Below are 13,923 nucleotides of genomic sequence, written 5' to 3' on the forward strand. Positions count from 1 at the left end.
CTGAAGAATTGAGAAAGGTCTCTTTTACCATTGTCCATAGTATGGGGTAGAAAAACATAACTGTAGTTGAGGACTCCAGGTTTTGATTCTTCTTCATCTCACTTATGGAAGCGACCGACAGTCCAGATGATTTTCTTCTTTGCTCTCTGAGGGCGCTTAGATGCTACAAGAGGAGAACCCAGTCCTTTAGGCTGCATATTTAAATTCTCTTTATTAGTGCTGGCAAGATTAAAAAAATGATTTCAAAGAACACTTTCTTTTCAGCTTCGTTAAGCCATTAAAAGAGTGCATCCCCAAGTAGAGAATCTTCATTATTGAGCTCCAGTACAAGCCTATGAAGTCGGAGGGATTGGCTTAATGTTTGCTTTAAAGAAAAACCTGTCAGTGGTGCAATTATTAAAGGTTGGGAGTATGGAAACGTCAGACAAGCTTTACAGCCCACGATCAACTGGAGTATACCCTCAAATCTTTGACACATTTTCTCTGGTACCTGCAGTAGCTGCTCAACAGGTTGTGTAGTGTAACTGGCTCCTTGCGGGTCATGAAGCATCTCGTCTAAGATGATGATCGCGATGTTAGATTAGGATAATAGGTAGCGTCTGGCCTTTTTCCTCCTTTCCTTCCCCTCTTTTGAGGTGAAGCTGTCATATTATTTGCTAGGTTGGACATTGATGCAGGTAAGCTTTCACACCGAGCAATGTTCAATAATGGTATAGAAGTCTCTCCCCCATTTTCCTTTACAAGGGGGAGGATAATTTGTATATAGAACCAAATCTGCCCCGAAAAAAGATACTCTTACAGGGATATGGGGTTCTTCTGTCCATACACAGAAACCGGGTTTAACCCGAGTTCCTTATCTCAAGTTAAAGGTGGCAGAAGTCAATACATCGCACATCCTACTTTCCGGTGTTTGACATTCTGGGATTTTAAACCAGCCAGTTTCATTATAGGAGCTTTCTCCCATCTCATATGAGTCTCCTATTAAAGAATGAGGATTTGTATACGTGTAGGAACTAATCACAAATTTAAAAAGTCTCGTTTCCTGCCTCATCCACCATGCAAGACTTAGGTGAAGGTCAAGCGACGTCTCTGTGCTGGCAAGGTAACACGTTACATTAAAATTCTAACAGCCGAATTCCAGCCAAGCTGAAATCATACTTATATAGAAAATTACAAATAATATAATTTGTGATTTCCATAATTTGTCCTTTTTATGAAGCGTTAAGGAAATTAATACTGATAAAAATACAGTACCATGTATTTTGAATTCTGTATACATTTTTACGTTTACTTAATGTTTCACATATAATCCTAAGAATTTATGATGAATTAGTATATTTATATTTTAGACTGATGTGTCGTCACTTTCTTTTCATTTGTAGGAACGTCCAACTGACAACATTGAGCTTCCTCAGTTGATAAAACAATTGCCTAATCTTGGAGAAAAGAACAAGGAACGTCCTTTATGTTTTGCATATTCAATTAAAGCTCGATCATTACTCCATGCTCATCTTTCACGCATGAAACTTCCTGAAGATACTTTAGATCAAGATCGCCTCTACGTTGTCAAGTAAGTTATGCTGTATTACCATATTATCTATATCTCTCTGTAACATATTAGAAGTATTAAAAAATCCTACTCGGTAACATAGGGCATGAATAAGATCAGTATTATGGAAAGATTGTTTTTAAGATTTTGGATTCTTTTAAATAATTTAAAAATTTGTAGAATTTATTTTTGTTTTTTAGCAATGTCGAGTACTTTTTAGAATTTCTTATTGGGTACTTTTTATTCAGTGTTCACTACAGATTTTTAAACAAAGCCTTTTCGGCAGTCCAGGGACAATGAGAACTATGATGTCTTGTAAAACAATTTTACTACAATTAATGATGAGAATGCTGTATAGTGATGAAGATTATAATGCAATTTGGTTATTCACCATGTGTAAATTACGAATGTTGTATTTGTTTCACTGGAAACCTTTTTACTTTCAAGATTTATTCTCAGAGAATTTTGTTGGCATTTCATTCCCTATTTAAAACTTTGAAATTCTGAAGTTCCACCATGACAACTATGTGTCTAAGTTATTCCACAATTTTGTCACTGCTAAAATAAAACTAGAATCATAAGTATTTTCGCTTCAGCTTCTCCCTTTAAGGGGTTAGATGGGAAATTACATTCTATATTACAGTGGTACATTTTAAGGATATAGATACTTAGTAACTCGGTATTCCAGCTTTGGACAACCATGCTCCCCTTTTTGAAAAGAGTATGTTGATTTGTTTAGTTAGTAGGTAGTAAAAGTAGAGTTAAGAATTGAAACCTTGCCAATTTTTTTTTAATTTAGAGTAAATTAAAATAGCATTTCATGTCTCATGGAAATCCTAAATTTTTAAAGTGTAACAATATTATCAAAACAATATAACAAGTACAGGGTGTGTTAATAGTTTGGTTCTTTCATCATTATTTGGATGATACTGTAGTTACAATTTCCTCTTTGGGGTTTGGTTTTAGCATTTAATGTTTTTCCTTTTTGGATGGAATGATGTCAGTTCTAAACACGTTGACTTTGATGATTTCACTTCATTTCAGATGCTGTCCAATCCTGATCCAGGAAATGGTGACGTGTGTGTCCCAGTTGATTATGTTGGCACATGCAGGTCGTATTTCACGCCTGCCATCACTAGACACCATTGAAGCTTGCATGAAACTTAGTCCTCATATTGTGCAAGCTATGTGGGATTCAAATAGAAATCCCCTGATGCAGCTGCCTCATGTTACTGAGGAAACACTAAGGTAAAATATTTAAGCTTTTACATGTAGAACCTTACCATTATTAAATGTAAACAAGTACAGTACATTAGATAACAAAGACCTTTTTTTCTACATTTATTGTTCCTTTGGTTACCTTAACATGACACAGTCCATTACCAAAAATATATCGGAGGGAGTTAGGTAGGCATATGTGTCCTCTGCCTGACAGGTGGTCCTATAGGTAAGAAGGTAATAACTTTTTTATTTTAAGATAAAATTTGCATCTCTTGTACTTTCAGCAGTTATTGCACAATTTTATCCTACATTTTCATTTCGTTTCATTAAAAAACTTTTGCCTTTGGCAAAAATTAGTTTGTAGGAATTAGGAAGGTTTTCAATTTATCGTCAGTTTAATTGGAAAGGTAATTTTTTGGTATGATGATAGTCTGTTAACTGTACCTATTTTTATTTCATTTAGTACATAAAGCCAACTCAATTCAGTGGTTTTTTTTACATTTCGCTTTACTCTTTTTTTAACGTTTTATCAGTATCTTCATTGGTGCCTTTTTCAAATACATTTGGTATCTTCATTGGTGCCTTTTTCAAATACATTTGGTCTAAGTATGCCCAAGGTTATGTTAAAGTTACAGAATTTCAGCTTCAGGACTCTCATGCTGTGCGTTTTATGTAACTGTAGAGGGTGCTTGTTCTGTATAAGTAACATGACGTTGCAACTAACAACTGTCTTTCGTTAAATTCTTGGTGAAAGGATCTTCTGCACATGGGCATATCTCCATTAGTTCTTAGTCCCATATGTTCATTCGTTAGACTTCCTTTTCCTAGTAGCTAATGTCCCGAGGATATCTAGTTTGGCTTGTCATTTGGAGTAGTTTTAGTCTTTGTTTAGGTCTTAAGGTTTTTGCCTACAATGCATTTGTTTGGTTTTATTTTTACTTTCTTTTTCCGGATGAGATGGATTTTATGTTTGTAATTTCCTTCCTTTTAATTTATTTTTAGCTTGTATAGCTTCTGAAATGAGCTTATTTGCACACTAGTCGTGTCTTTATAGCCATTCTGTCTCCTGTATGAAGTATGTAAAACTCAGTAGTTACAGGATCCAAACTCTCTTTCCAATTCAGTGTTAAGGGTATTATTTTTTACTGTCATTCAGCTATACTTGTTTACATGTGTTGGTCTTCTCTTGGCAAAAAAAAAAAAAAAAAAAAAAAAAAAAAAAAAAAAAAAAAAAGAAGCAGCAGCATTCTTAACAATTAAATTTTCAAGGTTTTTGATACAACATAGTAATTCACATGTGGTATTTTTCTTCTCTTAGGTAATCCATTTACATGATTACCTAAATGAAATTAAAGCCCTTCTGTGTTATTTTAGTCTATGTTGTCTCAGTTTTCTTTTCACATTGTGACCTTTTGTACTGTGGAAGCTGCTTCTGTAATTTGATAAGACATTTAGACTTTTGATATTCTTTTCATATTTATTATTTAAGAGAAGTGTCTTTTGATGAGGCCTGTTGAGAGTTTAAATCTAATTGATCTCTTTAACCCATGATTTATGATAATTATAGATCATGATATCACATGTAAAGTAAATAGTACTTATATGACGAAGATGTTTTGTGAGTGTTGAATTTTTGTTTTGCCATATAAAGCTTTGTAAACTGCACCAAGGTCACCACTTTTGTGCTGTTGTTTGGCAGGCTATTCCAAATGCTTTGCTGTCATAATTTTTCCTACCAACGATATACCTTCCCACTTCTCAAAATTAAGTCTTACTACTTTTTTCATAGCCAATGCTTTATTTACCCATTAGAAAAGAAATTACATATTGCAGTAGTTTTTTAGCAAGGAAATTACAACCTGTAGTTGCTTCCTTTCTTGGCTGGTTAATCTTCCTTTAATAATAATAATATTTTTCTAGTCAGAAAAGAAATGACATCCTACAATTGCTTTCTTTTCTAGTCAGAAAAGAAATTGTATCTTGCAGTGGCTTCCTTTTCCAGCCAGATAAATATAATCCTCGGTAGCATCCTTTTCTAGTCAGAAAAGAAATTACATTCTGCAGTTTCTCTCCACATTGATCCCAAGCATAGGGGCAGTAGTTTCTTCCACTTTTGACAACCATAGCTATTTTCCATGGCCGTGGCTAGGAACGGGCCGATAATAGAAGTGTATAGTGTAGCAGGAATATCAATACAGTATTATTAGTATATGAACATCTTCAGTAGCTTAGGAGAATGGTATATTTTGTTGGTGGTTGGGAGATTTTTGGCCATGCCATGTGGTATGCAGATGTTAAAATAGGAGCTGGTACTGTGGTGCCTCCAAATCCTTCTACTGCATAAAGGACAATGGAGTCCTTAAAGGAAGTTAGTGGCCCTCTTCATCTACTTAAAACGACCAATTATTATAAAGCATTTATTGTGTAGCCAGGGCACCTGTGTTTGTTTCCAACATTGTGCTACTTCTGAGTGAATATTTTTGGTAATCTGATTTGTTTTATACACAAGACTTTGTTTAATATTTCAATGAAGTACGGTGGCTGTTCAATTCGGGGGCCATCTACTAAGGACATTCTATTTGTTTCTTTATTTATTTTTCATTTGTCCCTATGACCTTTAGTTAGTGGTAGATATACTAGGATTATGTTCTTCAGGAAATATTTGTTAATAAAGTTTAGAACAAGGAATGTTTCAGATATTTATCTTACTGGGGCAGATTGTCTTTGTCACCATAAAAGATATGGAATTTCCTTTTTTTTTGTGTGGATGCGATCCCAGATCTCTGAAATTTTATAATTTGTTCTTGGAAATAATAAATTGATCACTATCAATTATTCCATTGATTAAGGCTTACTCTATTGAAATAAATTATCTTAATTCAGTAGTCTTCCTTTTAGTAATAATTTTTTGGTATCTAATCCAATATATTTATTTTCAGAGCCTTTGTTAGTAAGCGTCGCCCAATACGGACAATTGAACAACTGCTAAGTTTGACCCCTAATGAGAGGAGTCATATTTTCCGTCAGTTTACTGAAGAGGAATACAATGATATCTTGGTTGTAAGCAGAAAGATGCCTCACATTGATATGGACATAAACTATGAAGGTATAGTGTGTTTGAAATGTTTGTTAATCGAATTTATAAGTTTATAAGTTAAAAATTCAGTATCACAAAACTCAAGGAACTTACTGGTAGGAAAGCAGGGTACTGTATTTTTTTTATATTGTAATGTCACTTAGTTATGTGCCTGATATTGATAGTAATTTACAATTTCGAAAATTAACACATCAGCCAAATGTTCTGATTTAGAAAAGTAAGTATTGCATAATTGAGTTTTGGTCATTTAACCATGATACCTAAGAAAGGAAGCATGAAAATCCTAAATTCTACAAAAAAGATGAAGTTTGTAACAAGTATTACAAACATAGTTGTGTAGTGCATCAAATTTTATGAACAAGCTGTTATTAAACTTCCTTTGTATAAATTTAATACAGCAAGTCGTAAGTCTTAAGTATACAACCCTAAAATATAAGAAAATGTATTAGCTAGTCCGAGTATGACTGCATTACAGTACTTTCTGCATATACTGTCAATTGATATGCAATATTTTGTTTGTAAAATAGTTTCTTTAAGGGACTTAAATTATGTACAATCAAAACTTTTTAGATATCTTTAATTGCACTTTTCAACACTGTCTTCCCAGGTATGGGTAGGGATTAGAAAAAATGTAGGTGGTTAAAATGTTAAGAAGAGGAATTATAAAGTTAATTTATAAATATTATGGGAGATTGAGTTTTTTTTTAGTATTCATACTTTTATAAAATCTGAATAGCCATAAGGTACAGTATAATCAAACCCAATTATTATTTTTTTTTTTTTTTTTATTGCAATGTAAGCTCAAACAAGGCTAACACTTACAAATCAGTAAATGAGATACTTTACACTATAATATAAGAAATATACAAAAATAAAAAATCTGAACTTTGGATCTCATGTGAACTTAACCATCAGTAAAAATCAAGAAAGGTGAAATGAAAATATAGAAGAAAAAAAGTCTTTGTGAAAGAAGGAACCAAGTAATGGTGTGAAGCTTTGTAGACAATAGAATGAATGAAAAGAATATTTAGTGTTGGCCCAGTTGGTTCCACAGTTACAGTAAGTACTATTTATTTTAAATGTACAGGACAGAAAGCCACTTCCAATTAATGGGTTAGCAAAATTCTTTGGAAGATATGAAACCTATCCGAAGCGTAAAATAAAATTATAGTCATCCAAATCTCTCTCCATTCATTTTCTATTATTGGTTCTTATTACTTCTTAATTCATTTCTAGTATTTTTTTTCTAATCCAATCCTGGGTAGTGGTGAAGGCATCTTTTTATTTTTTTTGTCATTCTTTGACTTGTTTCTTGCTATTTATTTTTTACATATGTCATTGCCATTGATTGATCCAATTTTTCCCGTTCCCATTTTACATTTATTCCCTTTGGTCTCTTGTTGCTGAGTTCGTAACTCTCACTGAAGAAAAAACTCTTCCACTCGCACACATTGTAATTGTTTTTTTAATTTTCATTTAGTTGTTGACGATGATGATAATGTGGTCTTCACTGCCGGAGCCATTGTGACAGTAACGGTCAATTTGTCACGACGAAATTTAGGGGACAAATTTGAAGATGTTCCTCATGAAATCACCCACCACAAGCCAGAGGTACTACCAGTGGAGGAACAACAGGTAGGAAATTGAGGTTTATTGCAGGTCTTTCCTAGTTTTTAATTTTATTAACTGAAAACCTTTTTTTTACAAAGTTCAAGATTCTCAAAAAAAATTGTAAACAGGATCCAAAGAGAAAGTAGAGTTAAAATAAAAACCATGCCCAGTCATCACCTCGTACTTATAATCGGCCAATTCATGTCCATGGCAACTCAACACAGGGACAACTAAACATGCAGAGACAATTTGGTATCATTAGAAAAAAAAATATCACAGAGTTGTCCTAGCAGTAAGTTTTTGTGTTGTTGAGTTGGCAAGGGGTAATTTGTCCCCTCCCGGTCATATAAATAATAGCTCAATATAGAAGACATAAAAAGCAGTCATAGCTTTTATGTATGGCTTTATGGTGACAATTTTAGAAGAATATTAATCCTTGTGGCTGGGATGGCAAACCAAAGATTAAAGTATATTTAACACCAGTGACTTAAGTATGATTAACAGTGATGTAGATATAATTAAAGCAAAGAAAATGGGTTTGTTATTTATTACAAATTGATTCTCACTAAACATATAGTGCATGTATTTTTTACATTTTGGGCTGTGTTCTTGACCATTATTGATTGGGAAAATTACTGTGGTGGTGCTTTTTTTTCCTTTTGTGTTATCTTTGTACTTATATCTACCAACTTTGGGGGAGCAGAGGGACTATGATGGGAATCAGGGTAGTACCATCAGTGCATCTCATGCTGTGCACTGTAGGCATTATTTGCATTTGCATTATAACCTTTTACCTTAATTTCGTTTCCATTTTTTCCTCCCATAGATCTGAACTTTTGTTTTAACCCTTTTACCCCCAGGCTCTTTGGAATTTTCCAACCCTTAACCCCCAAGGGGTTATTTTTTCCCCAGCACATTTTGCAGTATATTTTATTAAAATTGCTCTAACAGCCTTAATTTTTGTCATAGAGAGGTCAGGTTGGTCTCATTCTCTTGGAAAATGCCTGAATTTTCTCAAAAAATTATCAAAAATATGAAAAAAGAAAATTTTTATAGCATTTTTTTTGCAAGGACGTACCGGTACGTCCATGGGGGTAAAGGGATGAGTTTTGTGAAACGTACCAGTACGTCCTTTGGGGGTAAAAGGGTTATGGTATAACTGCGGGATTGCCTCCCCCTCCCTACATTTAGGCACTGAATGGTCTCAAAGACCTCGGCCAAAATTCATACATACATACATACATATACCCAGGCACTTCCCCCAATTTTGGGGGGTAGCCGACACCAACAATGAAACAAAACAAAAAAGGGGACCTCTACTCTCTACGTTCAAAATTCATAAATACCAATTTATTAGGGGAATCCCAATCTCTCTCTATTTATTGGTAAAAAGAAAGTTTCAAAAGCAATAGTGAAATACAGTATGCTAATAACCAGAAATGCTTTTGTCCACAGAAATGTATGGTTCATGTGTTTTGAGTTGAAATTTGGGGAGTCTTGTAGAAGTATTCTATATAAATTTTATGGCAACCATGCAAGAACATTTTATACTTCATGCTATAAACAGGCTGTTTGGTTAGGGTGTAAATTAGAAGTTCAAGAGCATTAAGATTTGATTGAAGTTGAGCTTAAATCTTATGACCGTTTTTCATTTTTTACTTATTGTGAAAATTGTTTGATTGTTCTGGGAAGTATAAAGTCACCTGCCTTTGTAGTAAAAATATGGCCCCTGCCGTTGTGGTTTTAATGCTTTTATGGAACAATATTTGAACTGTACAAGTATCTCTGCAAAAGCGTGATTTGTTTTTATTGGGGGGGGGATTAAATTTATTCATGCAAATGGCTATCTTGAATCTGATCACTTAGCTTGAATCTCATTACATTTTTGTTTGTTTCTTTTCAGGCTGCAAAAACCAATTCAGGCTGGAAGAAGCCTCAAAAGAAAGTTAATAAATCCAAATCCAAAGCACAGCAGCCTCAGAAGAAAAAAGGGCAAGTGACAAAGAAAGAAGAAAGCCATCAAGATGAGAAGAAAGAGAAGAGTAAGAAAATCAAAATTGGTCTGTTTCTAATAATTCTAGTCAACTTTTTTGGCACTTTAGTGGAACCTGTTGATGTAGCACTTTCACAGCTCGCCAGCAATTTTCCATGAAGAATATTCTCAAAATAATTTTATGTAGTTATAATCTAATCAATATGAATCTTCATGAGAAGGCATTGCCAGGAGGCTGAGAAAGATATATTGAAGCACTGAGGGTGTTCTGTTTTGTCGTATTTTGTTTGGTGGTGGGTATGAAATCACAAAAAAAGTAACTCTAGAAAGGCATATACAGTAGTTATCTTTTTGTAGTTTACTATTTAGAAGTATCCTGAGAAAAGTTTCGTCTGAACCCTTGGCTTTTAGTATAACATACCCGCATACTGTAGTGAAATACAGTAATCCCTTGCCATATTGCGTTTCACCTATCGTGCGACATTGCGGATTTATAAATATATACAGTATGTAAATCTTAACATGGACTCCTCTTTATATGCTGTGCTGGTAAGTTTTATTTTTCAATATTAATCTTACCCGATGATCATGTAGCTGTCAACTCTGTTGCCCGACAGAAATCTAAGGTCGGGATACGCCAGCGATCGCTATACAGGTGGGGGTGTACACAACAGCGCCATCTGTCGAGTAGGTACTCAGGTACTTCTTGTCAACAAGAACTCAATTTTTCCTCTGTCGTGCCACCGGCAAGACCTACTTGGATACGCTGTTGATTCTGGAGTTGTTTTTCACGATTTTGGTGATGTATTCGCTCTAGATTTTAGCCTTCGCTATTCAGGAACCTTTATCATTAGCTTATCAAGCTTTTTGATTTAATTTGGATTAATTGTTAACGAACTTTGCTAGATTTTGGAATTCCCCCTTGACTATTTCTACAATTCAAGATGTCTGACCATTCTCAAGTCCCTAAGTACAGGCAGTGTAGCGTTAGGGCTTGTTCTAGGCGTCTTCCGAAGGCCTCCATAGATCCTCACACCGTTTGTTCCAATTGTAGGGGTAAATCCTGTCAATTGGAAGATCGATGTGAGGAATGCGCTGGGCTTTCGGAATTCGATTTTAACGAATTCCTTAAAAATGCACGTAGGCTAGAGAAGGATAGGATCAGGAGGAGTTCTCGCTCTTTTGATTTTTCCTCTCCCCATGCCCCTCAACCTATTCCTTCCCCTGTAGTGGTGACTCCCGACCCTGCTACTAGTTCTCAGCCCTCCATGGCGGACATGATGCGTGCCATTCAGGCTCTTGGTGACAGAGTGGAGTCATTAGCTAATGACCGGAATCAACTTTTGGCAGATGTCAAAGGGTTGAAAGCGCATAGTGCAGTGGGAAGTGTAGTGAGTGCAAGTGAAGTGAAAAGTGTCAGTGTCAGTGTTGCGCATGAGGGTACATCTGTTCGTGCCAGTCGTCCTCCCAGTCCGGGACCTCTTGCAAGCTCCCAAGCCCAGGGGAGAAGCAATGTCGAAGGACCAAAGGGTTCGGCAGGCCTTGATCAGCGTACGGATGTACCCTCAGTGGTTGCGGACGTATCTGTCAGAGATCGTCCCATCCACAAACAGACGAATGAGCCCTATCATTCCTCGTCTGTGGAAGAAGTTTCGAGGAAGAAACGTTGGACCAAGGTCTCACGACCTCTCAAGCGTAAGGTCCCTTCCGAGCGAGTCCAACGGCCCAGGTGTAGCCACTGGGTCAGTTCGGACTCGCCGCAGTCTTCCGAAGACTGCACACCTCCCAAGAGAGGTAGAGTGGTTCCGCAGCAGGCAACTACTCCGTCTGTTGCCGCACCAACCACGGTAGATCCTAAGTGGTCCATGCTGCAGACTATGCAGTCTTAGCTTGCTTCCTTTATGCAGGAGTATCGTGCTGAGAAGGTTGACACTGCACCAGTTAACCTACAACCTGCCACGGTTGTGCGCTCAGCAGATACTGCGGCTGCCTGCTCCCACACTCCACCTGTGAGAGCTCCACCACCGATGCGCAGTCCACCCTGCCAGCCGCATGTTCATGCTGCACCCTCCGTTGACATGCGTGAGCTACCGCATCAGCAGTGGGAAGGTGCTGTCGAGCTGCCGTGTTTTGACACAATGCGGCATGCTCCGCAACCCACGGCAGTCCCTCCCACGCACCAGCACTCTGCTTTTGTTGTTGCCAGCTCGCAGACTGACCAGCAGCGGCATGATGTTGGATCCGCAGCAGCTACGCATGCACCCGTGCTGCCGGATTCAGCCGTTCAGCTTTCTGCTCCACCTTTGCCACTTCCTCCTCAGCTTTCGGATGATGGAGTATCCGATGACGAAGCTGCGCATTTGGACGATCCGCACTCCAACTTAGAAGAACCCAAGTCTACGCCTCCCTCCTTAGACTTTCGGAAAGTCCTTGCCTTGTTCAGGGACTTGTATCCGAAACAGTTTGTGTCTGCAACCCCTCGCTCTCCTCCCTCCGAGTTTGCTCTGGGCATGCAGTCAGCAGCTCCTGCCTTCACCAAACTTGTACTCGCACGCTCATCCAAGAGAGCTTTGAGGGTTATGGGAGAGTGGTTGCAGTCCAAGAAGCAACTGGGGAAGACTGCCTTCATCTTTCCGCCTACCAAGCTTGCTTCCAAATCTAGCGTCTGGTATGCCACGGGAGAGGAACCCGGCTTGGGAGTTCCTGCCTCTGCCCAGGGCGACTTCTCAAGTCTGGTTGACTCTCCCCGCAGGCTGGCTATGAGACGATCTAAGATTTGCTGGTCCTTTTCTGACATGGATCATCTGTTGAAGGGAGTCTTTCGTGCTTTTGAGATCTTCAACTTCCTCGATTGGTGTTTGGGAGCGTTAAGCAGAAAGACTTCCCCTTCGGATAAGGACTCTGCCATGCTTATCATGTCTAGCATGGACAAAGCCATTCGGGATGGGTCTGGTGAGCTTGCGGCTTCGTACGTCTCGGGAGTACTTAAGAAGAGAGAACATCTTTGCTCCTTCTTGTCGGCTGGGATCACTCCTTGCCAGAAGTCGGAGTTGTTGTTTGCTCCGCTCTCCAAGTGTCTCTTTCCGGAAGAGCTGATCAAGGGGATGGCTGCCTCGTTGATCCAGAAGGATACCCATGACCTGGTGGCGTCCTCCGCACGTAAGGCTAAAGCTTTACCTTCCGTGCCTAGACCTAGGATGGACACACCAGCGTCTAGGTTCATCCCGCCCTTTCGTGGCAGAACCTCCAGCAGAGGAGGTACCCGTGCCGACAGTCACCGTGGCAAATCGAAGAAGGGTTCCAAGTCCTCAAAAGGCAGAATCTGACTGCCTACCTCTCCAGACAGCAGTGGGAGCCAGGCTCAAGAACTTCTGGCAAGCTTGGGAGAGCAGAGGTGCAGACGCTCAGTCTGTGAAGTTGCTAAGGGAGGGGTACAGAATTCCGTTCTGCCGCAGTCCCCCTCTAGCAACGTCTCCCATCAACCTCTCTCCCAACTACAAGGAGAAGGACAAGAGGCTAGCGTTGCAACAAGAGGTGTCGCTCTTGCTACAAAAGGGAGCGGTAGTCATAGTCCGGGACCATCAATCCCCGGGCTTCTACAACCGTCTCTTCCTGGTAGCGAAGAAGACAGGAGGTTGGAGACCGGTGCTGGACGTCAGTGCTCTCAATGCTTTTGTCACCAAGCAGACGTTCACAATGGAGACGACGAAGTCGGTCCTAGCAGCGGTCAGAAAGGAAGACTGGATGGTCTCGTTAGACCTGAAAGACGCGTACTTTCATGTCCCCGTCCATCCAGACTCCCAACCTTTCCTAAGGTTCGTCTTTGGAAAGGTCGTGTACCAGTTCCAAGCCCTGTGCTTTGGCCTAAGCACGGCACCTCTTGTGTTTACCAAACTGATGAGGAATATTGCCAAATTCCTTCACTTGGCAGACATCAGAGCCTCCCTCTATTTGGACGACTGGCTTTTAAGAGCTCCGTCAAGTCGTCGCTGTCTGGAGAATCTCAGATGGACTATGGATCTGACCAAGGAATTGGGTCTCCTGGTCAATATAGAGAAGTCCCAACTCGTCCCATCCCAAACCATTGTCTATCTAGGTATGGAGATTCAGAGTCGAGCTTTTCGGGCTTTTCCGTCGGCCCCAAGGATCAGTCAAGCCCTAGAATGCATCCAGAGCATGCTGAGAAGGAACCGATGTTCAGTCAGGCAGTGGATGAGTCTAACAGGGACACTTTCATCGCTGGCCCAGTTCATCGAGTTAGGGAGACTCCACCTCCGCCCCCTTCAGTATCATCTAGCTGCTCACTGGAGAAAGGACATGACGCTAGAGGCGGTCTCAGTGCCTATTTCCGAAGAGATGAGGTCTACACTGACGTGGTGGAAGAACAGCATTCTTCTCAAGGAAGGTCTACCATTAGCTGTTCAGACCCCCGACCACTGTCTCTTCTCGGAC

The 13,923-nt window shown here is 39.0% G+C and overlaps 1 protein-coding gene across 2 annotated transcripts in view; it reads left to right on the forward strand.

Annotated features, from left to right (window-relative positions):
- Window positions 1–13,923, forward strand: part of Sec63 (translocation protein Sec63) — a 50,936-nt gene that overhangs the window by 20,501 nt on the left and 16,512 nt on the right. Inside the window, exons 7-11 of one of the 2 annotated variants that reach the window (XM_068367041.1) lie at window positions 1,383–1,570; window positions 2,594–2,797; window positions 5,710–5,876; window positions 7,348–7,502; window positions 9,382–9,538. In XM_068367041.1, the coding sequence (XP_068223142.1) occupies window positions 1,383–1,570; window positions 2,594–2,797; window positions 5,710–5,876; window positions 7,348–7,502; window positions 9,382–9,538 (871 nt within the window). The remainder of the gene's footprint in view (window positions 1–1,382; window positions 1,571–2,593; window positions 2,798–5,709; window positions 5,877–7,347; window positions 7,503–9,381; window positions 9,539–13,923) is intronic. The other variant, XM_068367042.1, reaches the window with a different exon arrangement.

The sequence above is a fragment of the Palaemon carinicauda genome, chromosome 44 (genome assembly GCF_036898095.1).
Source record: "Palaemon carinicauda isolate YSFRI2023 chromosome 44, ASM3689809v2, whole genome shotgun sequence".
NCBI lineage: Eukaryota > Metazoa > Arthropoda > Malacostraca > Decapoda > Palaemonidae > Palaemon > Palaemon carinicauda.